General features: G+C 38.5%; 1 protein-coding gene across 2 annotated transcripts in view; it reads right to left on the reverse strand.

Annotated features, from left to right (window-relative positions):
• RNF24 (ring finger protein 24) overlaps positions 1–23,092 on the reverse strand; it is a 108,088-nt gene that overhangs the window by 32,869 nt on the left and 52,127 nt on the right. Inside the window, exons 1-2 of one of the 2 annotated variants that reach the window (XM_006072936.4) lie at positions 15,444–15,594; positions 9,039–9,188 (exon numbers count right to left, since the gene is read on the reverse strand). In XM_006072936.4, the coding sequence (XP_006072998.1) occupies positions 9,039–9,181 (143 nt within the window). In that variant the 5' untranslated portion in view covers positions 9,182–9,188; positions 15,444–15,594. Of the gene's footprint in view, positions 1–9,038; positions 9,189–15,443; positions 15,595–23,092 lie in introns of those variants that run through there. The other variant, XM_006072938.4, reaches the window with a different exon arrangement.

Here is a 23,092-nt window from a genome sequence, read left to right on the forward strand (position 1 = left end):
TTGCAAATATCAATATAGTTGGGGGAGAGATGTTGAAATTATGAAAATTTATTTTTTCTCAAGCTTTTGCCCACTGATTTTAGCATCAAGACATGCTGCTTGCAACAATTCTGTATTGTTTGCCTAGTGGTGGTTTCATGGTTTCCTAATTCCTTGTCCATTAACTGGGATTATTCTGTAAGGAAAAGATGCCCTTCCTCCCTCATTTGTTTATATCAGCATGGACTCATGGATATTTGTGTTAATCTACAGGTTATAATTTAATATGATCATTATTTTGTTGCTCAGATTTAGGCTTTTAGGCCCTCCTTCAGATTGACTCTTGTGGCCTTTCAACATGTCCTCATCCTTTTCCATGCATTTTCTAGCTCACTGGCACCAAAACATGTTACAAGCTCATCTTTTACTTTCCATGCTCAGTTGTGGAGTTAATGACTTCTTTCAAAGAGCTTTGATTCCTTTTACTACAGAATATCTGGGTGCTGGGTGAAGAGCACTCTGTTTTCCGTACTGGACTTTTGTAACAAATTTTGGAGTCTGGTAGTGTAAGTCCTCAAGCTTTGTTCTTCTTAACTATTTTGGTTATTTTTGGGCCTTTGCATTTTCATATAAATTTCATGAGCTCATCAATTTCCACAAAAAACCTGTTGGGATTTTGACTGAGATTGTGTTTAATTTTTAGATTAACTGGGGAGAAGAACTGACATCTTTGTAAGATTGAATTTCCAACCTATGAATATAGCATACTCTATTTATTAGGTCTTCTTTCTCTGTACACATTTCTATGTGTAACACTTACATATCCTTCACTAAATTTATTCCGAGGTATGTGATAATTTTTGATTTACTGTAAATGGTATTTAAAAATTTTTTTAATTCGAATTCTTTGTTGCTACTACATAGAAAAAATTCAATTTTTGTACATTGATCCTGTATCTAGTGACTTGCAAAGTTCACTTATTAATTCTAAACAGCTTATCTGTGGAAGTTTTGGATTTTAAAATATACAATTATTTTGTCTGCATATAGTAACAGTTTAACCTTCATAGATTTTGTTCTTTATTCTTTATTTTACTTTTTTCCCCCTGCACTGGCTAGGACCTTGACTATAATATTAAATAAAAGTGGTGACAGTGAATGTCCTTATTAATGCTGCTGCTAAGTCGCTTCAGTCGTGTCCGACTCTGTGCGACCCCATAGACGGCAGCCCACCAGGCTCCCCCGTCCCTGGGATTCTCCAGGCAAGAACACTGGAGTGGGGTGCCATTTCCTTCTCCAGTGCATGAAAGTGAAAAGTGAAAGTGAAGTCGCTCAGTCGTGTCCGACTCTTAGCGACCCCATGGACTGCAGCATACCAGGCTCCTCCATCCATGGAATTTTCCAGGCAAGTTTTTCCACCCCACTTGAGTGGGGTGCCATCGCCTTCTCCCGTCCTTATCAATAGTTACTATTAAATACAATGTTTTCTCTAAAATTTTTGTAGATATATTTATTCAAATAAACAAAGTTCCCTGTATCCTAGTTTTAGATTTAAAAAAAAGTCATGAATAGGTATTAATTTTTGTCAAGTACTTTTTTTTCCCATCATACTTTTCCTTTTTACTGTTAATGTGGTACACTGTATTGATTGATTTTCAGATGTTAAAACAACCTTCATTTCTGGAACAAAACTCCATTTGGTTGTGATGTACCACCAGTTTGCACACCCCTGAATTTGATTTACTAATATTTTGTTCATGAGAGAGATTAGTCTATAATTTTCATTCTTATAATGTCCTTGTCAGGCTTTGGAATCAAAATTATCTGGCCTCATTATCTGAGTTAAGAAATACTTCTTCCACTTCTGTTCTCTGGAAAAGTCATATAAAAGTAGTATTTTTTCCTTAAATGGAGAAATTCACTGGTGAAGCTACCTGGCTTGCAGTTTCTTTGTGGGAATGCTTTTCTTATTAGATATATAGTTATTAATACTTTCTATTTCTTCTTGACTCAGTTAAAAATACTATCATTCTTTTATTTGTATTCATAAAACACACAATTAACCATCTTAAAGTATATAATCCAGTAGTACTTAGTATAGTCACAACATTGTGAAACCACTCAGTTCAGTTCAGTTCAGTCGCTCAGTCGTGTCTGACTCTTTGCGACCCCATGAATTGCAGCACGGCAGGCCTCCCTGTCCTTCACCAACTCCCGGAGTTCACTCAAACTCACGTCCATTGAGTCAGTGATACCATCCAGCCATCTCATCCTCTGTCGTCCCCTTTTACTCCTGCCCCCAATCCTCCCAGCATCAGAGTCTTTTCCAATGAGTCAACTCTTCTCATGAGGTGGCCAAAGTACTGGAGTTTCAGCTTTAGCATCATTCCTTCCAAAGAACACCCAGGACTGATCTCCTTCAGAATGGACTGGTTGGATCTCCTTGCAGTCCAAGGGACTCTCAAGAGTCTTCTCCAACACCACAGTTCAAAAGCATTGGTTCTTTGGCGCTCAGCTTTTTTCACAGTCCAACTCTCACATCCATATATGACCACTGGAAAAACCATAGCCTTGACTAGACCTTTGTTGGCAAAGTAATGTCTCTGCTTTTCAATATGCTATCTATGTTGGTCATAACTTTCCTTCCAAGGAGTAAGTGTCTTTTAACTAGTTCACTTTAATTTCAAAACTTTTTCGGGCTTCCTTGGTGGTCCTGTAGTTAAGAATATGCTTTGCAATGCAAGGGACACCAGTTCAATCCCTGGTTCAGGAAGAGTTAGGTTGTGGAAGAACTAAGCCAGAAAGCTGCAACTACTGAGCTCACACACTGCAACCACTGAAGCTTGTGTGTCTAGAGCCCATGCTCCACAACAAGAAAAGCCACTGTAATGAGAAGCTAGCACACTGCAGTGAAGAGTAGCCCCGACTTGCCACAACTAGAGAAAGCCTGAGTGCAGCAACAAAGACCCATCACAGCCAAAAAATAAAATAAATAAATAAATCTTAAAAAAAAAAATTTATTCATCAAAAATATCTGGTACTCATTAAGTAGCTGGTCCCCATCCCACCTTCCCTGCTGTCTCTATGGATTTGTCTATTATAGATACATTACATAAAATAAATCATACAACATATGACATTTCTGTATCTGGCTTTTCATTTAGTATAATGTTTTCAAGCCTCTTTCTAGTTGTAGCAAGTATCAGTACACCGCTACTTTTTTATGGCTGAATAATATTTCACTGTATGTATATGCCACAATTTGACTACCCATTTATCTGCTGATGAGCACTTGGGTTGTTTACACCTTTTGGCTCTCTTGAATAATGCTATAAACATAGTATACAAACTTCCTTGTGGACATACTTCTTCATTTGTCTGGGGTATATACCTAGGAATGAAATTTCTGGGTCTTATGGTAATTTTATGTTTAACTTTCAAAGACCTGATGAACTCTTTTTCACAGTGACTATACCATTTTACATTCCCACCAGCGATGTATGAGTGTTCCTATTTCTCCATATCCTTATCAACACTTATCATTTTCCATATTTTTGACTATAGCATCTACCTGTTGTGAATTTTGTTGTGATTTTAACTTACATTTCCGTAATGACCAATGCTGTTGAACATCTTTTCATGTGTTTGTTGACCGTCTATATATCTTCTTTAGAGAAGTGGCTATTTAAGCCCTTCACCTATGTTTTTAAAAATATTCATTTATTTAGGCTGTGCTGGGTTGTGGTGGCTTCTCTTGTTGGGGAGCATGGGCTCTAGGCCGCACAGGTTTCAGTAGTTGTGGTGTTTGGGCTCAGTATTTGTGGTGCATGGGCTTTAGTTGCTCTGCAGCATGTGGGATCTTCTTGGACCAGGGGTTGAACTGGTGTCCCTTGCATTGCAAGGTGGATTCTTAGCTACTGGATCATCAGGGAAATCCCTTTTACTTATTTTTAAATTCAGCTGTCTTCTTGCTGTTAAGAAAAATATTATTTTTCTTTATTTTCTAAAATTAAGGAGAATATAATATGTTAAAAAAATTTTTATAATGTATTTTGAAAGCCTAAATAGGTAATATTCTTCCTTAGTTTAAACTGTTTTACAAAAAATTAAGGGTAGAAATCAGAATAAGTCTTCCTCATGTCTGACACCACAGTAGATTTTTAATAGAACAATCACCATTAAATATGCATAATAATAGTACTATGCTACACTAAATGTAAAATAACACCAGTAATACAGTCATTACCCCTGGGAACCTCAATCAAAAGCAGTCACCAAGGTTCAGTTCAGTAGCTCAGTCGTGTCTGACTCTCTGCGAACCCATGGACTGCAGCACACTGGGCTTCCCTGTCCATCACCAACTCCTGGAGCTACTCAAACTCATGTCCATCAAGTCAGTGATGCCATCCAACCATCTCATCCTCTGTCATCCCACTCTCCTCCTGCCTTCAATCCTTCCCAGCATCAGGGTCTTTTCAAATGAGTCAGTTAGTCCCATCAGGTGGCCAAAGTATTGGAGTTTCAGCTTCAGCACGAGTCCTTCCAATGAATATTCAGGACTGATTTCCTTTAGGATGGACTGGTTGGATCTCCTTGCAGTCCAAGGGACTCTCAAGAGTCTTCTCCAACACCACAGTTCAAAAGCATCAATTCTTCAGCACTCAGCCTTCTTTATAGTCCAACTCTCACATCCATACATGACTTCTGGAAAAACCATAGCTTTGACTATATGGACCTTTGTTGGCAAAGTAACGTCTCTGCTTTTGAATATGCTATCCAGGTTTGCCAGAGCTTTCCTTCCAAGGAACAAATGTCTTTTAATTTCATGACTGCAGTCACAGTCTGCAATGATTTTGGAGCCCGAGAAAATAAAGTCTGTCACTGTTTCCATTGTTTCTCCATCTATTTGCCATGAAGTGATCATGGATGCCATGATCTTTGTTTTTTGAATGTTGAGTTTTAAGCCAGCCTTTTCACTCTCCTCTTTCACCCTCACCAAGAGGCTCTTTAGTTCCTCTTCACCTTTTGCTATAAAGGTGGTATCATCTGCATATCTGAGGTTATTGATATTTCTTCTAGCAATCTTGATTCCAGCATGTGCTTCATCCAGCCCAGCATTTCGCATGATGTACTCTGCATATAAGTTAAAATTAAATAAGCATGGTGACAATATACAGTTATGATGTACTCTTTTCCCAATTTTGAACCAGTCCGTTGTTCCATGTCTGGTTCTAACTGTTGCTTCTTGATCTGCATACACGTTTCTCAGCAGGCAGGTAAGGTGGTCTGGTATTTGTTCACAGTAAAATTTCCTAAGGCCCCCTTAACTTCACACTCCAGGATGTCTGGCTCTAGGTGAGTGATCACATGATTGTGGTTATCCAGGTCATTAAGACCTCCGAGGATTAGTTTTTCCATTTCTGTATCAAAGGTTATTAGAATTTTGAGTCTTTGCACTGAATCTGTTGATTGCTTTGAGGAATACTGCCATATTAATAATAGTAAGTCTTCCAGTTCCTGAAATCTTTCCATTAATTTAGGTTTTCTTTATTTTTGCAATATTTTATAGTTCTCAGTGTGTAAGTCTTTCACCTCCTTGGTTAAACTTATTCCTAGGATTTTAATTCTTTTGGATGCTACTGTAAATGTTTCATCTATTTCCTTTTCAGATTGTCCCTTGCTGGTGAGAAGAAATATAACTGATTTTTTTGGTGTTACTTCTATATTCTCAAAGTTTGCTTGTCTGTTACTCATAGATTTTGTGTGTGTGTGTGTGTGTGTGTGTGTGTGTGTGTATATTCTATGGGATTGTCTATATATAGAATCAGGTCATCTTCAAAAAGAGATAGTTTTACTTCTTTCTTTCCAATTGAATACCCTCTATTTTTTGTCTTGCCTAAATCTTCTGGCTAGAACTTCTAGTACAATGTTGAATGGTAATGGTGAAAGTGAGCCCTTTTTTTTTTTAAATGAATATCAATGCTTTTATTTTTTTTTCCCCCACTGTTTCTGTTGAGAAATCAGATCCTTTTTTTTTTTTTTAAAAAAATACACAATGACAGGTATCTACCACTATGCTGTGCTTAGTCACTCAGTTGTGTCTGACTCTTTGCAACCCCATGGACTATAGCCTACCAGGCTCCTCTGTCCATGGGGATTCCCCAGGTAAGAATACTGGAGTGGGTTGCCATGCCCTCCTCCAGGGGATCTTCCCAACCCAGGGACTGAACCCAGGTCTCTGGCATTGCAGGCGGATTCTTTACCATCTGAGACCCCGGGGAAACTCAATGGAGTGAACTAGACATCCATGCATGAGATGGAAGAAAAAGAAGGAATGCTACTGATAAACTGTAATAAGTACTTCACCAAACGGTTATTCAGCCAAGTCGGAGATGCTTCCCAAATAAGAATTACTCAGTTAACAATGACTCAATTTGTCAAGGAACAGAGTATGATCACTACTACAAATCTATTAATATCCAATCTTGTTAGTTTTAAGCTAAACATAACATGTGCCTGATTGCAAATACTATCCCCAAAGCACTATCAGTCCTCCATCGTACTCTTGGTGTGCTCAGTTGTGTGCAACTCTGCAATCCCATGGACTGTAGCCCACCAGGCTCCTCTGTCTGTGGAATTTTCCAGACAAGAATACTGGAGTAGGTTGCTATTTACTACTCCAATCATACTCTTATTATGATGGAAATAATCAGAATAAGCTGAATAAGAAAAAAAAAAAGAGAGAGAGAAAGCTGATTTACTCTGTCACAGAAAAACAAAATAACCAAAGTCATAGCAATTACATGCATAGATATATATGTATAACAATCACTGTGCTGTACATCTGAAACTAACATGGCACTGTTAACCAACTATATCCAATATAAAATTTAAAAATTTTAATAAATAAATAAAACATACATGCTTTTACTGGATATGCTAGAAATACTCCTTATGGATAACAAAATGAAGATGTCCTAGACCATGCAAATGAAATCCACCATTATAGTAACATATAAAATAGTCTTTCTGACCTACAGATTCTTTTGCTCCATCTGTTCATCCCTCCCTCTTCCCTAGCTCCTGGCATCAAGTGATCTTTTTACTGTCTCCATAGTTTTGCCTTTTTCAGTATGTCATATAGTTAGAATCATATAGTATGTAGCATTTTCAAACTGGCTTCTTTCACTTAGAAATATGTGTTTAAGATCCCTCTATGTCTTTTCAATGCTAGATATAACTCATTTACTTTCAGAGCTGAATAACATTCTATTATCTAGATCACTACAATTCATTCATTCAGTGAAAAATATCTTGGTTGCTTCTAAGTTTTGGTAATTATGGGTACAGCTTCCTTCTACAAACATCAGTGTGTTGGTTTTTGTGAGGATGTAAGTTTTCAAATATTTTAGATATACCATGTAGCAAAATTCTCTTTTTACAGAAATGCATTTCTCTCTCTGTGTATATGTGTGCATGTATGCATGTGTGTAATATTTGCTCTTAGTCGTGGATTGTCAGCCATTTTACAAGAAAACACTCCCCCGCCAAAAGCCCATTTTTCTGTGGTTTGTTGAACTTCTTTATTACTATTATTTTTTAAATTTTATTTATTTATTTTTGGCTGTGCTGGGTTTTTGTTGTTGCGTGGGCTTTTCTCTAGTTGTGAGCAGGGGCTACTCTCAAATTGCAGTGTGTGGGCTTCTCACTGCAGTGGCTTCTGTTGTTGTGGAGCATGGGCTCTAGAGTGTGCAGGCTTCAGCAGTTGCAATTCCCAGGCTCTAGAGCACAGGCTCAACAGTTGTGGCTCATGGGCTTAGTTGCTCCATGGTATGTGGGATCTTCCTGGACAAGGCTGGATTATCACTGAGCCACCAGGGAAGCCTTAACTAATATTTTAGATTAAACTATTTTATCTTGCATTTGCTATGGCAGATGCATTTAACAGAAATATCTTTTGGCTATTCTTCCAGGGAACATTCTAGTAATAATAAATTGTGACTTATTTAGCCATTCCCTTCTCTAGGGGATCTTCCCGACCCAGGGATCGAACCTGGGTCTCCTGCATTGCAGGCAGATTCTTTACCATCTGAGCCACCAGGGAAACTCAAAAGGAGGTAAGAATGGGGAATATTTTGTTTTTCTTAAGTATTGGGTGGGCCAAAATGTTCATTTGTTTTTTTCTGTAGCAAATTATGGGCAAACCTGAATGAACTTTTTGGCCAACCTAACAGCTTGTCATCCGTTACTAAAAGAAAAGTAAAGTAGGTTCTTGTCTTCATTAAAAAATTCCAGGTTCAAAAACGTTTTAATATTGTAAATCAACTGTATTTGAATAGAAAAGTTTTAGAATATCCTCAGTGTACAAATCTGTCCTTTGAGTGTGATTATGAAATTCTGAAATGGTTATTTTGGAAATAAAGCCTGATAAATATGATTTATTTTTATTTTTTTCAGTGGTTAAGAGCACATGCTCTAAGGTCAGATACAACTAGGTTTGGGTTCCAAGTCTAACCAATTTTTCATCTGTGTGACTATAGGGAAATTATTTAACTTCTGAAAAATAAAGATAATAAGGTTACCTTGTTTAATTGCAGTGCACACACAGCACAGGGTCTGGTACACAGTAAGTACCTAATAAATATTGATTCCTAAAATGTATTGAAGTGGTAAAGAATCTGTCTGCCAAGCAGGAGATGAGAGTTCAATCCCTAGGCTGGGAAGATCCTTTGGAGAAAGAAATGGCAACCCAATCTGGTATTCTTGCCTGGGAAGTCCCATGAACAGAGGAGCCTTGCAGGCTACTGTCCAGGGGGTCACAAAGATTCAGACATGGCTCAGTGACTAATAAAAATTTATAAATATTATATCTATAAATATAATATTAAAGAGAATGAGCTGGTTGTGGAGGATTTGTGAGAATGAATGAATCATGGACCCACCTTAATTTTAGAACATTTGTTAATTACCATAGGTTTAAAACACTTTAAGGACAGAAGGCTGATTTATTATTGACTGCTTAACATATATTAAAGCAACATAGAATGAAAATTGATTACCTAATCAAGTAGCAACAGAAGAGTAAACTAAGGATGAAGACAAATATAGCAGTGCCGAAAACCACAATATATATGTTGAGTGGCAGGTTCTGGAATCCAATATTAGGCATCCTGAAGTTGTAATGTGGGAAATCCGAGCTCATGGATGAACTGTGGGGAAACAAAAGAATGAAAAAAAATTAGGTTATAAAGACTAAGAACCATGATCACATTATTTTGTATAATACATGTATAGAGGAAAATTTTTTCATAAGGCTTGATCCCATTTAAAACAAATATGATAGATGAGGGTTAATATCCTTGCTATTAATTCATTTATCAAACCACAAATACTTATTTAGTACTTACTATGTATCTGGCACTATTCCATAAGCTTGTGATCCTACCTAAAACGCTTTACAAAAAGGTATTCACAGAGAGGTACTTCACTGAAATAAAGGCAATAATCAATAAATACATGAAAATGTTCACCTCAAAGACATGGAAAGGGAAATAAAAGAAGTTTAAAGATTTTTAAAAACTCCTGAACTTTTAAAGTAATAATATTTATAGTGCTAAAATACTGGAAATAACTTAATGTCTCACAAGAAGATAATGATTAAATAATTATATAGAGTCATATGTTACAATATTATTTGGTCATGAAAAGCTGTTTTCATTAACTTTTAAATTTTAATAAACATATGCAGGAAAAATTAAGCAATATATAAATTGTATACAAAATACGATCCCAATTTGGTGGATTACATATGTAAATACACGTGTATATATAGGTGTGGACATGTGTGGCAGAAAAAAGCCTTAAAGCCAACACAGCAAAATGTTTTTTTAATTTGTTTTTCTCTTAATATTTATATTTTATTGAAGTATAGTTGACTTAGAATGTTTCAAGTGCACAGCAAGGTGAATATACACATATATTATTTTTGAAACTATTTTCCATTATAGGTTATTACAAGATATTGACTACACTTCCCTGTGCTATACAGTGAACCTCTGTTGCTTGTTGCATATGTTTTTTTAAAAATTAGAAATCTAGCACTCTATTCATACTAAGTCAAACAGGTGGAATCAAAATGTCATACATTTTTTAGTTAGGCAAAAATTCATAAGTTTTCTAAAATATATATATATTATGCATATTATTTATATATAATATGCAAAAGCTTTTATACTACATTTGATAAAGGCTTGAGAAAGAACAACAACAAAAAAAGAGATGAGAAATTGAAAAACATAAACTAAATGAAATGGGAGCACTGGATATGACATAGAAAAAGTGAAACAAACTAGATAAAAGTAAAAGGTCATCATATAATTCAGTTGTTTTTAAACATGGCTGATCATTAGAAACATATCTAGAGCTCTGGTGAAGAAAAAGCAATACTTCGGCACTTGCAGTTTTCAAAAAATTCCTCGATAATTCAGATACGCATCTGGATTTTAAAAAGTGATTGCAGGTTTTTCTATTACATGGTAATTTTGGTGATATAGAATTCTGTTATTTTTTTGTTAACTGATCATGATACAATGGTATTAAGTGAATAATAGTTACACAATCACAATAGTAAAAGATGTTTATTAGTTTTCACAATCAATATCCAGAAAAAAAAAAGGTAATTATAATTGTGAGCCATAATGGGAACATGATTAACCTAATATAAAATAATTACATACAATTTGGGGGGTTAAGCAAAGTGATGTGGTAAGTGGAAGTGCATACACAAACATGTTTTCATCCACCCAGCCAGTCTATGTCTTTTGGTTAGTGCATTTATATTTAAGGTAATTATCAATATATATGATCCATTTTCTTAACTCTTTTGGGTTTATATTCTGTAGGTCTTTTCCTTCTCTTGTGTTTCCTGCTTAGAGAAATTCCTCTAGCATTTGTTGTAAAGCTGGTTTGGTGGTACTGGATTCTCTTAACTTTGGCTTGTCTGGAAAACTTTTGATTTTTTCATCAAATCTGAAGGAGAGTCTTACTGAGTAAAGTATTCCTGGTTATAGGTTCTTCCCTTTCATCACTTTAAATATATCGTGCCATTCCCTTCTGGCTTGTAGAGTTTCAGTTGAGAAATTAGCTGATAGCCTGATGGGAATTCTCTTGTTGCTTTTAATATTTTATCTTTGTTTAAAATTTTTGTCAGTTCGATTACTATGTGTCTTGGTGTGTTCCTCCTTGGGTTTATCCTGCCTGGACTCCCTGTGCTGCCTGGACTTGGTTGACTATTTCCTTTCCCACGTTAGGGAAGTTTTCAGCTATTAGCTCTTCAAATATTTTCTCAGGTCCTTTCTTTCTCCTTCTGGGACCCTACAATGTGAATGTTGGGGCATTTAATGTTGCCCCAGAGGTCTCCTAGGCTGTCTTCATTTCTTTTCATTCTTTTTTCTATATTCTGTTCTACAGCACTGATTTCCACCATTCTGTCCTCCAGGTCACTTATCTGTTCTTCTGCCTCAGCTATTCTGCTATTGATTCTTTTCACTGTATTATTCATCTCTGTTCTTTAGTTTTTCTAGGTCTGTGGTAAACACTTCTTGCATCTTCTTCATTATTTTTCTGAGATCCTGGATCATCTTCATTATCATTATTCTGAATTCTTTTTCTGGAAGTTGCCTATCTCCACTTCATTTAATTATTTTTCTGGGGTTTTATCTTGTCCCTTCTTCTGGGACATAACTTTCTGCTTTTTCATCCTGATTAACTTTCTGTAATATGATTTTGCTTAAGCCACTGTGGGACTGTGGTTCTTCTTGCTTCTTCTGAGGAGGCTAAGAGACTTGTGCAAGTTTCCTGATGGGAGGGACTGGAGGTGGAAAAACTCAGGTGGGCAGGGCCTTGCTCAGTAAAACTTTAATCCAATTATCTGCTGATGGGTGGGGCCGCACTCCTTCCCTGGTAGTTGTCTGGCCTGAGGTGACTCAGCCCTTGGGTCTACAGGCTCTATGGTAGGGTTTATGGTGACCTCCAAGAGGGCTTACACCAAGGGGGACCTTCCCGCCCCGCTGCTGCTGGTGCCCCTGTTCCTGTGGTGAGCCCCTGCTGATCCATGCCTCCTCAGGAGACTCCGACACTAGCAGGTAGTTTGGGTTCTGTATCCTATGGGGTCACTGCTCCTTTCCTCTGGGTCTTGGTGTGGGCAAGATTTTGTTTGTGCCCTCCAAGACTGGAGGCTCTGTTCCCCTCTGTTCTGTAGAAGTCCTATAATCAAATCCCACTGGCCTTCAAGGTCAGATTCCCTGGGGATTCCCAGTTCCTGTGTTGGATCCCCAGGCTGGGAAGCCTGAGGTGGAGTTTAGAACCATTACAACAGTGGGAGAACTTCTTTGGTATTATTGTTCTCTAGTTTGTGGGGCACCCACCAGGTGGGTATGGGGTTTGATTTTATCATGATCGTGCCCCTCCTACCATCTCACTGCAGCTTTTTCTTTGTCTCTGGATGTGGCATATCTTTTTTGGTGGGTTCCAGTGTCCTCCTGTCAGTGGCTATTCAACAGCTAGTTGTGATTTTGGTGCTCCTGCAGGATGAGATGAGCATGCATCTTTCTACTTTGCCATCTTGAACTGGAAGCTCCAACATATCAAAATGTTAATAATGGCTTGTGGCTTACTAGTCATTTTGATTTTCTTCTTTTTTTTTTAAAACACTTTATTAAATCAGATTATGGGCAACTCCCTGATGGCCCAGTGGTAAGGACTTTGTGCTTCCATTGCAGGAGGCATAGGCTTGATCCCTGGTCAGGGAACTAAGATCTTGCAAGCTGTGTGGCGTGGTGAAAACAAAAAACAAAAAACACATCTCCCCTATTTTATAGATAAGGAGTTTTGGTCACATAGCCATGACTGACCAAGTATATATGGAAGTCAAGGACTCTCCAACTCCAAAGCCAGTGCCCTCAGCCTATATGCTCTAGTCTGTATAATTAGAAAACAGCAAATATTGTTTAAGCACTAAAAGGGGACTGTTTCTGCTGATTAGTTTAATAATACTTACTGATCACTGTACAGTTAAAATACCATGAATGAAGGTTGCCTCCTTCTTTAGGTGATAAGCTATAGTGATAAAGTGGCTCATCATACCTTCATGTTAGAATTTTTCTTGTCATTTTGATTCACTAGAAAATAAAGAGCAACTGCCAGGCTTGATTATCAAGACCCATAATGGTAACTGGATTACAACTACTGCCAAAATCAAAACAAAATAAAACCTCATCAAACAAAATGATTCTACTTTTATTAATAGAAGGCACATTACAAATGTGTTTGCAAATCTTTAGTGTCCTTGTTGGTTCCTGGAAGAGTATATTTATATTATAGACAACGTTGAGATACTGACTGGTTGTATCAGGAACCTCAGTGTTATTATCAACTTAATTTCCAACTTCTAATAACTTATACCAGGAAGTCAACAGCTGCAAAGAACTATTTCATCTCATGGAAACTCCTAAGAACTTCCAGACATAAGTAATGTGTAATATTTAGTTATGAATATTCAGCCATTTTCTGCAGATTTTATTGAAATATATTATTTCCTTTTTCTTACACTCAAATCTTCTCGGAAGAAAAAGCAGTAGTTCAGGAGTACTTTACCAAATATATCTAGCACACATATTGTACAGCTCTAAGAAAGTTACAGCTGTGCAAACTTAACTCTTCCACATTGCTAATAGGGCTTCATTTGACTCCTGCTACAGTCAAGACTATCCCTCAATCCTTTAGAAATACCCCTCAGTAGACAAATTTTGCTTGGTAAAATAATTCTCACATTAGGAAACACAAGATTAAATGCACATGTTGGGAAGACTAAGAGAAAAACTAAGCAAACAGGTGGAAAAGGGGACAGGTTTGCAGTCAGCAACTCTGGATATTGTGTCCAGAATGTCACTAGGTAGATGTCAATATTTGGTCAATCTGTATACCTCACTGGGACAATGCTTCAAAGGATTCCTGAAAGGATAAAATAGATGATAGATACTGAAGTATCTGAAAACTCTAAGAGTTAGGACAAAATACTAAGGACAAAACATGTATGTGTGTGTGTGCTGTTTACAATAGCCAACACGTGGAAGCAACCTAAATGTCCACTGACGGAAGAATGGATAAAGAAGATGTGGTACATATATACACTGTAATATTACTCAACCATTAGAAAGAATGAAATTGTGCTATTTGCAGCAACATGGATGGACCTAGAGATTGTCATAATGAGTGAATAAGTCAGGCAGGGAAAAAATATTGTATGACATCCCTTATATGTGGAATCTAAAAAGAAATGATACAAATGAACTTACTTAAAAAACAGAAAGAGGGGTTTCTCTGGTGGCCCAGTGGTAAAGAATCCATCTGCCAACAAAGGAGTTGCAGGTTTGAGCCCTGGTCCAGGAAGATTCCACATGCCAAGGAGCAACTAAGCCAGTGCACCACAACTATTGAGCCTGTGCTCTAGAGCCCAGGAATCACAACTACTGAGCTGCAACTACGAAGTCTATACACCACAACTACAGAGTAGCCACTTCTCACTGCAACTTGTGAAAAGTGAGCAGCAACGAAGACCCAGCACAGCCAAAAATAAATAAAATTATAACCCCCGCCCCCAAACAGAAAGAGACTCACGGACTTTGAGAACAAACTTATGGTTGTGGGGGAAGGGGAATGATGGGGTGGGGAAGGATAGTTAGGGAGTTTAGGGTGGACATGTACACATTGCTATTTTAAAATGGATAACCAACAAGGACCTACTCTATAGTATACAGAACTCTGCTCAATGTTATGTGGCAGCCTGGATGGGAGGGGAGTTTGGAGGGGAACAGATACATGTATATGCATTGCTGAGTCCTTTCACCGGAAACTATCACAACACTGTTTGTAATCATTTATACCTCAATACAAAATAAAAAGTTTTTTTAAAAAAAGAATATACTGTACAGCACAGGGATTATGTAATGTTATACACAATAATATCTCAATTAAAAAAAATGTTTGCCAAAAGAATCAGAGAACCAAAAGAATTAAAATCTTTAAGTAATAGAAATAGCTACAAAATATATTCTTATTTAAAATAGGATAGTTTAAGTGCTAGAAATGCATTAATATAATGCATTTAGGATCTTTTCTGTACTTGGCAAATAAAAAGCAGCCAATAAATGTTGATTATTACTGTTAAAAATGTGTTATTTTTATCAGATGACTGAGAAGTGCCTTAGTGAAAGCAAAAACACTGCTAAGATATATGTGAAGATTTACTAAAACAATGATACAAATGAACTTTCTTACAAAACAGAAAGAGACTCACACACTTAGACAAAGAACTTAGAACTGCCAGGGCAGGGGTGGTGGAGAGTGGTTGGTGGGAAAGAAAGGGGAAGGGATAGTTAGGGAGTTTGGGATGGACATGTACTTACTGCTATAATTAAAAAGGCGAACCAGCAAGGATCTACTGTATGGCACATGGAGCTCTGCTCAATGTTATGTGGCTGCTGGATGAGAAGGCAGTTTGGCGGAGAATGGATACATGCAGATGTGTGGTTGAGTCACTTCACTGTTCACCTGAAACTATCACAATGTTGTTAATTGGCTCTACCACAATACAAAATAAAAAGTTAAAAAAAAATGTGTGTGTGTGTGTGTGTGTACATTTTGGCAAGGGGTAGGGGAGAGGGATGGAGAAGGAAATGGCAACCCACTCCAGTGCTCTTGCCTGGAAAATCCCAGGGACAGAGGAGCCTGGTGGGCTGCAGTCCATGGGGTCGCGAAAAATTGGACACGAGTGAAGCAACTTAGCAGCAGCAGCAGCAGGGGAAAGGGATGACATTTAAAAAAATAGTAGAGAACATAAAAGATTCCCTGGCAAAGGTAAAATCTCTATAAAGGATTCTACCAAACCAATTGCTCCTTCCTCAAGGAACTCCTCTGCACACACTGCCAACTTGTGCCAACACACATAACTTGTGCCAAACTGGCCACCAGAGGCAGGAAACCTATCCTGGCCAAAGGCAATCATCATATAGGCCAGCTGGGAGCCAGTGGTGTGAGAATCTCACCCTGTAGGGATCCTCGTACTGGGTGGCACCACCAACAAACTCTGGGGGAATTCTGAACGGAGATAGAGACAGGGAGTACTAGAGGTAGCACTGTCATCAGAAGGAAGAGATGCCTGCCTCAGTGCTCCTGGAGGCTGGCTGTTTCTTATGAGTCCTCCATTCTCACAGAGGAGTGGGGGTTGACAGGGGATACACTGATGTAGAACACATTTTGGGAATCCCTAGCCTTTCTTCTGCTAAATGGAATTGCTTAGCTACAACTGATCTATTTCCCAACAGTCTAAGTAGATGGTGTATAATTCCAAGATGTTAACCTGGTCTAGATATATTAATTTTATAATATTTTCATTATAAAATTTTTGGCATGAATATAAATAATTTTTAAAAAATAAGTCAATCTTTAAAAAGAAAGGTACTATTCAAGATCCTCATAATAAGCTAAGCATTCTTTGCTATTTAGCTATTACAAATATAAAAGTTACTTAGTAACTGCTCTTTGTGGGAATGAAGAGAAGAAATAGAAGATATAGTAAACTGTTGGATCTTACTTAGTACTTCTAACTTCATTCACATGAAAATCCTTTCCCCCTTTATGCAATTCTATAGTCCCTGAAATCTCTAATCTCAGTGTAAATTTCAAACTATCTAATAAGTTTATTAAAAAAGAAAGAAAAAGACAGAAATATCTGAGTTTTTTTTTTTTTTTAATCAGCAATGGGATATTTTTTTCACCAAGATACAAAAGGAATAGACATTTAGCCCCATTGAGGACCTTAGCTTAACACAGTACACCACAGTTAGATGGGCTGCAGCAGGTGTTTTGTTGAAGTATGTCTGGTGGACTCATTCTTCTTAGAGTCACCCTGTTTGTTTAACTTCTATGCAGAGTACATCATGAGAAACGCTGGGCTGGAAGAAGCACAAGCTGGAATCAAGATTGCTGGGAGAAATATCAATAACCTCAGATATGCAGATGACACCACCCTTATGGGGAAAGTGAAGAGAACTAAAAAGCCTCTTGATGAAAGTGAAAGAGGAGAGTGAAAAAGTTGGCTTAAAGCTCAACATTCAGAAAATGAAGATTATGGCATCCAGTCCCATCACTTCATGGCAAATAGATGGGGAAACAGTGGAAACAGTGTCAGACTTTATTTTTCTGGGCTCCAAAATCACTGAAGATGGTGACTGCAGCCATGAAATTAAAAGACGCTTATCCCTTGGAAGGAAAGTTATGACCAACATAGATAGCATATTCAAAAACAGAGACATTACTTTGCCAACAAAGGTCCGTCTAGTCAAGGCTATGGTTTTTCCAGTGGTCATGTATGGATGTGAGAGTTGGACTGTGAAGAAAGCTGAGCACCAAAGAATTGATGCTTTTGAACTGTGGTATTGGAGAAGACTCTTGAGAGTCCCTTGGACTGCAAGGAGATCCAACCAGTCCATCCTAAAGGAGATCAGTTCTGGGTGTTCTTTGGAAGGCATGATGCTAAAGCTGAAACTCCAGTACTTTGGCCACCTCATGTGAAGAGTTGACTCATTGGAAAAGACTTTGATGCTGGGAGGGACTGGGGGCAGGAGGAGAAGGGGACGACAGAGGATGAGATGGCTGGATGGTATCACCGACTCAATGCACGTGAGTTTGAGTGAACTCCAGGAGTTGGTGATGGACAGGGAGGCCTGGTGTGCTGTGATTCATGGGGTCGCAAAGAGTCGGACACGACTGAGCGACTGAACTGAAGTGAACTGACCCTAGCCAGCATCCTCCCAGTAGCCAGTACTCTACTTTTGTTTTAAAAATGCTCAGAAAAAGAAGAGACACTGGTCTTTTCTAATTACACCAGTAATTAGACTGCTGTATTCTTTAATTTATGGTTCATAAACTATTAAAGACCATATATTTCTTATAAATACAAGACATTCAAGAAAAACTTTCTAAGAAAAATTATTTTAGACTTTGTTAATCTTTAAAAAAACAGACATATAAATTTATATTAAAAATGAACCCATGTGTATAGGTCAAGGAATTTGCACAAATGAATATGCCCTTGTTACCACCACTCTAATCAAGATGCAGAACATTTCTTTATCCCCAGAGAGTTCCCTGTATCTCTTTGCCATTAATCACCACTCCTAACTACTGATCTGATTTCCATCATTACAGATTAATTTTCCTTATGTTAGGATTTCATATTTAAATGAAATCACACAGTATGTATTCTTTTGTGTTTAGTTTTTAGTCTCTCAATAGGTGAGAGACTCTTAACAAACAGATCTATAAAATAATTCATGTTATATCCCTAGTTTGTCCTAGTTATTCTATTATCCACAACTGGTATCTCCTAAAGATCACTAAGATCATCCCTGGTAGCTCAGACAGTAAAGCGCCTACAATGCAGGAGACCCAGGTTCGATCCCTGGGTCGGGAAGATCCGCTGGAGAAGGAAATGGCAACCCACTCCAGTATTCATGCCTGGAAAATCCCATGGACCGAGGAGCCTGGTGGGCTACAGTCCAAGGGGTCACAAAGAGTCAGAAACGACTAAGTGACTTCACTTTCACTTTCAAAGATCACTAACTTCATCTTTGAATGTATCAATTTTATGGTTAGTTTTTAGGTAGTTCTTTTTTTAAAAAAAGATTTATTTATTTTAATTTTTGGCTGTGGTAGGTCTTTGTTGCTGTGCATGGGCTTTCCCTAGTTGAAGCGAGCATGGGGTATGCTTCATTGTGGTGTGTGAGCTTCTCATTGTGGTGGTTTCTCTTATTAAAGAGCACAGGCTTCAGGCAAGTTGGCTTTAGTAGTTGTGGCTTGCAGGCTGTAGCGCACGGGCTCAGTTATTGTGGCCTATGAGCTTAGGTGCTCCAGGGCATGTAGGATCTTACTGGAACAGATATCAAACACCCATCCCCTGCATTGGCAGGTAGAATCTTAACCACTGGACCAGCAGGGAAGCCCTGGATATTTATTTCTAAAACAAAATTCCTGGTTATCCTATTTAGGTGTCCCTTGGACGGTCAAGGAGATCAAATCAGTCAATCCTAAAGGAAATCAACCCTGAATATTCATTGGAAGGAGTGATGCTGAAACTCCAATATTTTGGCCCCCTGATGCAAAGAGCCAATTCATTGGAAAAGACTGATGCTGGGAAAGATTAAAGGCAAAAGGAGAAGGGGGTGGCAGAAGATGAGATGGTTAGATAGCATCATTGACTCAATGGATGTGACTTTGAGCAAACTCCAGGAGACAGTAGAGGATAGAGAAGCCTGGCATGCTGCAATCCATTGGGTCACAAAAAGTTGGACACAACTTAGTGGCTGAACAACAACAATATTATTTTCAAGGAAGAACATTTCACCATGTCCTTTACATGGGTGCTCCTTTCCATTTTTAAGTCTTTCTTCAGTGCAATACTTTCTACCTATTATTTTTTTAAAGACTTCAGCAGAGGAAATGTATAGCTTGATTCACTCATCATATTTTGCCTCAGTCAAAATCTAAGGCAAAGCAGGAACTCCAAGGTGCTCAAGACTGGAATGGTGAAGCCCCTTTTATGGTGAGATATCTGCTGATATGGACATGTCTCCTGGGGCCAAGGGAACACAAACTCAAGCTTGCAGCCTAGCCTAGGTGCTGCTGCTGCTGCTGCTAAGTTGCTTTCAGTCGTGTCTGACTCTGTGCGACCCCATAGACGGCAGCCCACCAGGCTCCCCTATCCCTGGGACTCTCCAGGCAAGAACACTGAAGTGGGTTGCCATTTCCTTCTCCAGTGCATGAAAATGAAAAGTGAAAGGGAAGTCGCTCAGTCGTGTCCGACTCTTAGTGACCCCATGGACTGTAGCCTACCAGGCTCCTCTGTCCATGGTATTTTCCAGGCAAGAGTACTGGAGTGGGGTGTCATTGCCTTCTCCGAGCCTAGATGGGTTCCTACATTAAGCCAGGAGGTAATATAAAGAACAGAGAAGGCAATGGCACCCCACTCCAGTACTTTTGCCTAGAAAATCTCATGGATGGAGGATCCTGGTAGGCTGCAGTCTGTGAGGTTGCTAAGAGTCGGACACAACTGAGCGACTTCACTTTCACTTTTCATTTTCATGCACTGGAGAAGGAAATGACAACCCACTCCAGTGTTCTTGCCTCGAGAATCCCAGGGACGGGGGAGCCTGGTAGGAGGCCATCTATGGGGTCGCACAGAGTCGGACATGACTTAAGCGACTTAGCAGCAGCAGCAGCAATATAAAGAAAGTGGATAAACACAGTCTCTTTCATTTATGCTGTTGTTCTTTGATTATTTTCACTGTTTACTTCCATATAATCATGAAAAAAACCCTCTGCATCTATTGTCCTATACATCTGTTTATAGGAAACATGTATAACTAACAAACACATAGTCACATAGTCAACAAGAGAGTCTGAAATGCAGTAATTGGGTGCATCCTCAAAAACGACAGAATGATCTCGGTTCATTTCCAAGGGAAACCGTCCAGCCTCACAGTACTCCAAGTCTATGCCCCAACCGCTGATGCCAAAGAAGCTGAAGTTGACTATGAAGACTTGCAACACCTTCTAGAATTAACACACACAAAAAGATGTCCTTTTAATCATAGAGAATTGTAATGCAAAAGTAGGAAGTCAAGAGATACCTGGAAGAACAGGCAAGATTGCCTTGGAGTACAAAATGAAGCAGAGCAAAGGCTAACAGAGTTTTGTGAAGTAAACACACTGGTAATAGCAAACACCCTTTTCCAACAACACAAGAGACAACTCTACACATGGACATCACCAGATGGTCAACACTGAAATCAGACTGATTATGTTCTTTGCAGCTGAAGATGGAAAATTTTTATACAGTCAGCAAAAAACAAGACCTGGAGCATACTGTGGCTCAGATAGTGAGCTCCTTATTGCAAAATCCAGGGTTAAACTGAAGAAAGTAAGGAAAACCACTAGGCCATTTAAAGGAAAGTGAAATAGCTCAGTTGTGTCCGACTCCTTGAGACCCCATGGACTGTAGCCTACCAGGCTCCTCCTCCATGGGATTTTCCAGGCAATAGTACTGGAGTGGATTGCCATTTCCTTCTCCAGTGGATCTTCCCGACCCAGGGATTGAACCCAGGTCTCCTGCATTGTAGACAGATGCTTTACCGTCTGAGCCACCTAAATCATGACCCTTATACAGTGGAGGTGACAAACAGATTCAAGGGACCAGATCAGTTCTTCAGAGTGTGAGGAACTGTGGACAGAGGTTTGTAGCACTGTACAGGGGGCAGTGACCAGAACCATCCCAAACAAAAAGAAACGCAAGAAGGCAAAATGGTTGGGGAGGCTTTACAAATAGCTGAGGAAAGAAGAAAAAGGAAAGGGAGAAAGGGAAAGATACACCTAACTGAATGCAGCGTTTCAGAGAACAGCAAGGAGATAAGAAGGCCTTCTTAAATGAACAAGGCAAAGAAATAGAAGAAAACAATGGAATGGGAAAGACTAGAGATCTCTTCAAGAAAATAAGAACAATTAGAACCAGACATGGAACTACAGACTGGTTCAAAATCAGGAAAGGAGGACATCAAGGCTGTATATTGTCACCCTGCTTATTTAACTTGTATGCTGAGTACATCATGTGAAAAGCCAGACTGGAAGACTCACAAGCTGGAATCAAGATTGCCAGGAAAAACACGAACAACTTCAGATAAGCAGATGATGCCACCCTAATGGCAGAAAGTGAAGAGGAACTAAAGATCCTCTTGATGAAAGTGAAAGAGGAGAGTGAAAATGCTGGCTTAAAACTCAACATTCAAAAAACAAAGATCATGGCATCCAGTCCCATCACTTCATGGCAAATAGATGGGGAAAAAATGCAAAGAATGGCAGATTTTATTTTCTTGGGGTCAAAAATCACTGTGGATGGTGACTGCAGTCATAAAAGACACTTGCTCCTTGGAAGAAAAGCTATGACAAACCTAGACAGCGTATTAAAAAGCAGAGACATTACTTTGTCAATGAAGTTCTGTATAGTCAAAGCTATGGGTTTTTCCAGAAGTCATGTGTGGATGTCAGATTGGGACTATAAAGAAGGCTGAGTACTGAAGAACTGGTGCTTTCAAACTGTGGTGCGAGAGAAGACTCTTGAGAGTCCCTTGGACAGCAAGGAGACCAAACCAGTCAATCCTAAAAGAAATCAACCCTGCATATTCATTGGAAAGACTGATGGTGAAGCTGAAGCTCCAACACTTTGCCCACCTGATGTGAAGAGCCAACTCACTGGAAAGGACCCTATCCTGAGAGAACTGAGGGCAGGAGAAGAAGGGGATGACAGAGAATGACATGGTTGGATGGCATCATCGACTCAATGGACATGAGTTTGAGAAAACTGCATGAAAGAGTGAAGGACAGGGAAGCCTGGTGCGCTGTAGTCCATTGGGTTGCAAAGAGTCAGATACCACTTAGTGACTGAACAACAAGAACGGTTGTTACCATTGTGGAAAACTTGGCAAAGTATATAAGGGATCTCTGTATTACTTCTTACAACTGCCTATGAATCTACAATTATTTTAAAAAATCAGTTAAGAAAAAATGTTTCAAAATTCAAATAACAAATTAAAATGAAAAATATCCATTTCATATAAAAATTCAGGAAAAAGGAAATGAAACATATAGAAAACAAATAGCAAATGGTACATAAATCAAGCACAGTAAGAATAACATATATGTGAATCAACCATTCCAATTAAAGGCAGGCATTGGCTGACTGGATTAAAAAAAAGCAAAAGCAAAACCAAAGCCCCAAACCCATAAAACAAGATCTAGCTACATGGGTTTTTTTTTTTTTTTTTTAAGCAAGAATTGTACTTTATATTCAAAGACATAGGATGATGGAAAAAGCTACATCTTGCAAAAAATATGCATAAGAGAGATAGAGTGGCTATGTCAATATAGGACAAAATATACTTTAAGACAAAAAAATTTACCAGAGACAAAGATGTTTTACAATTAAATAGTCAATTCATCAGTA

The sequence above is a fragment of the Bubalus bubalis genome, chromosome 14 (genome assembly GCF_019923935.1).
Source record: "Bubalus bubalis isolate 160015118507 breed Murrah chromosome 14, NDDB_SH_1, whole genome shotgun sequence".
In the NCBI taxonomy this organism is placed as follows: domain Eukaryota; kingdom Metazoa; phylum Chordata; class Mammalia; order Artiodactyla; family Bovidae; genus Bubalus; species Bubalus bubalis.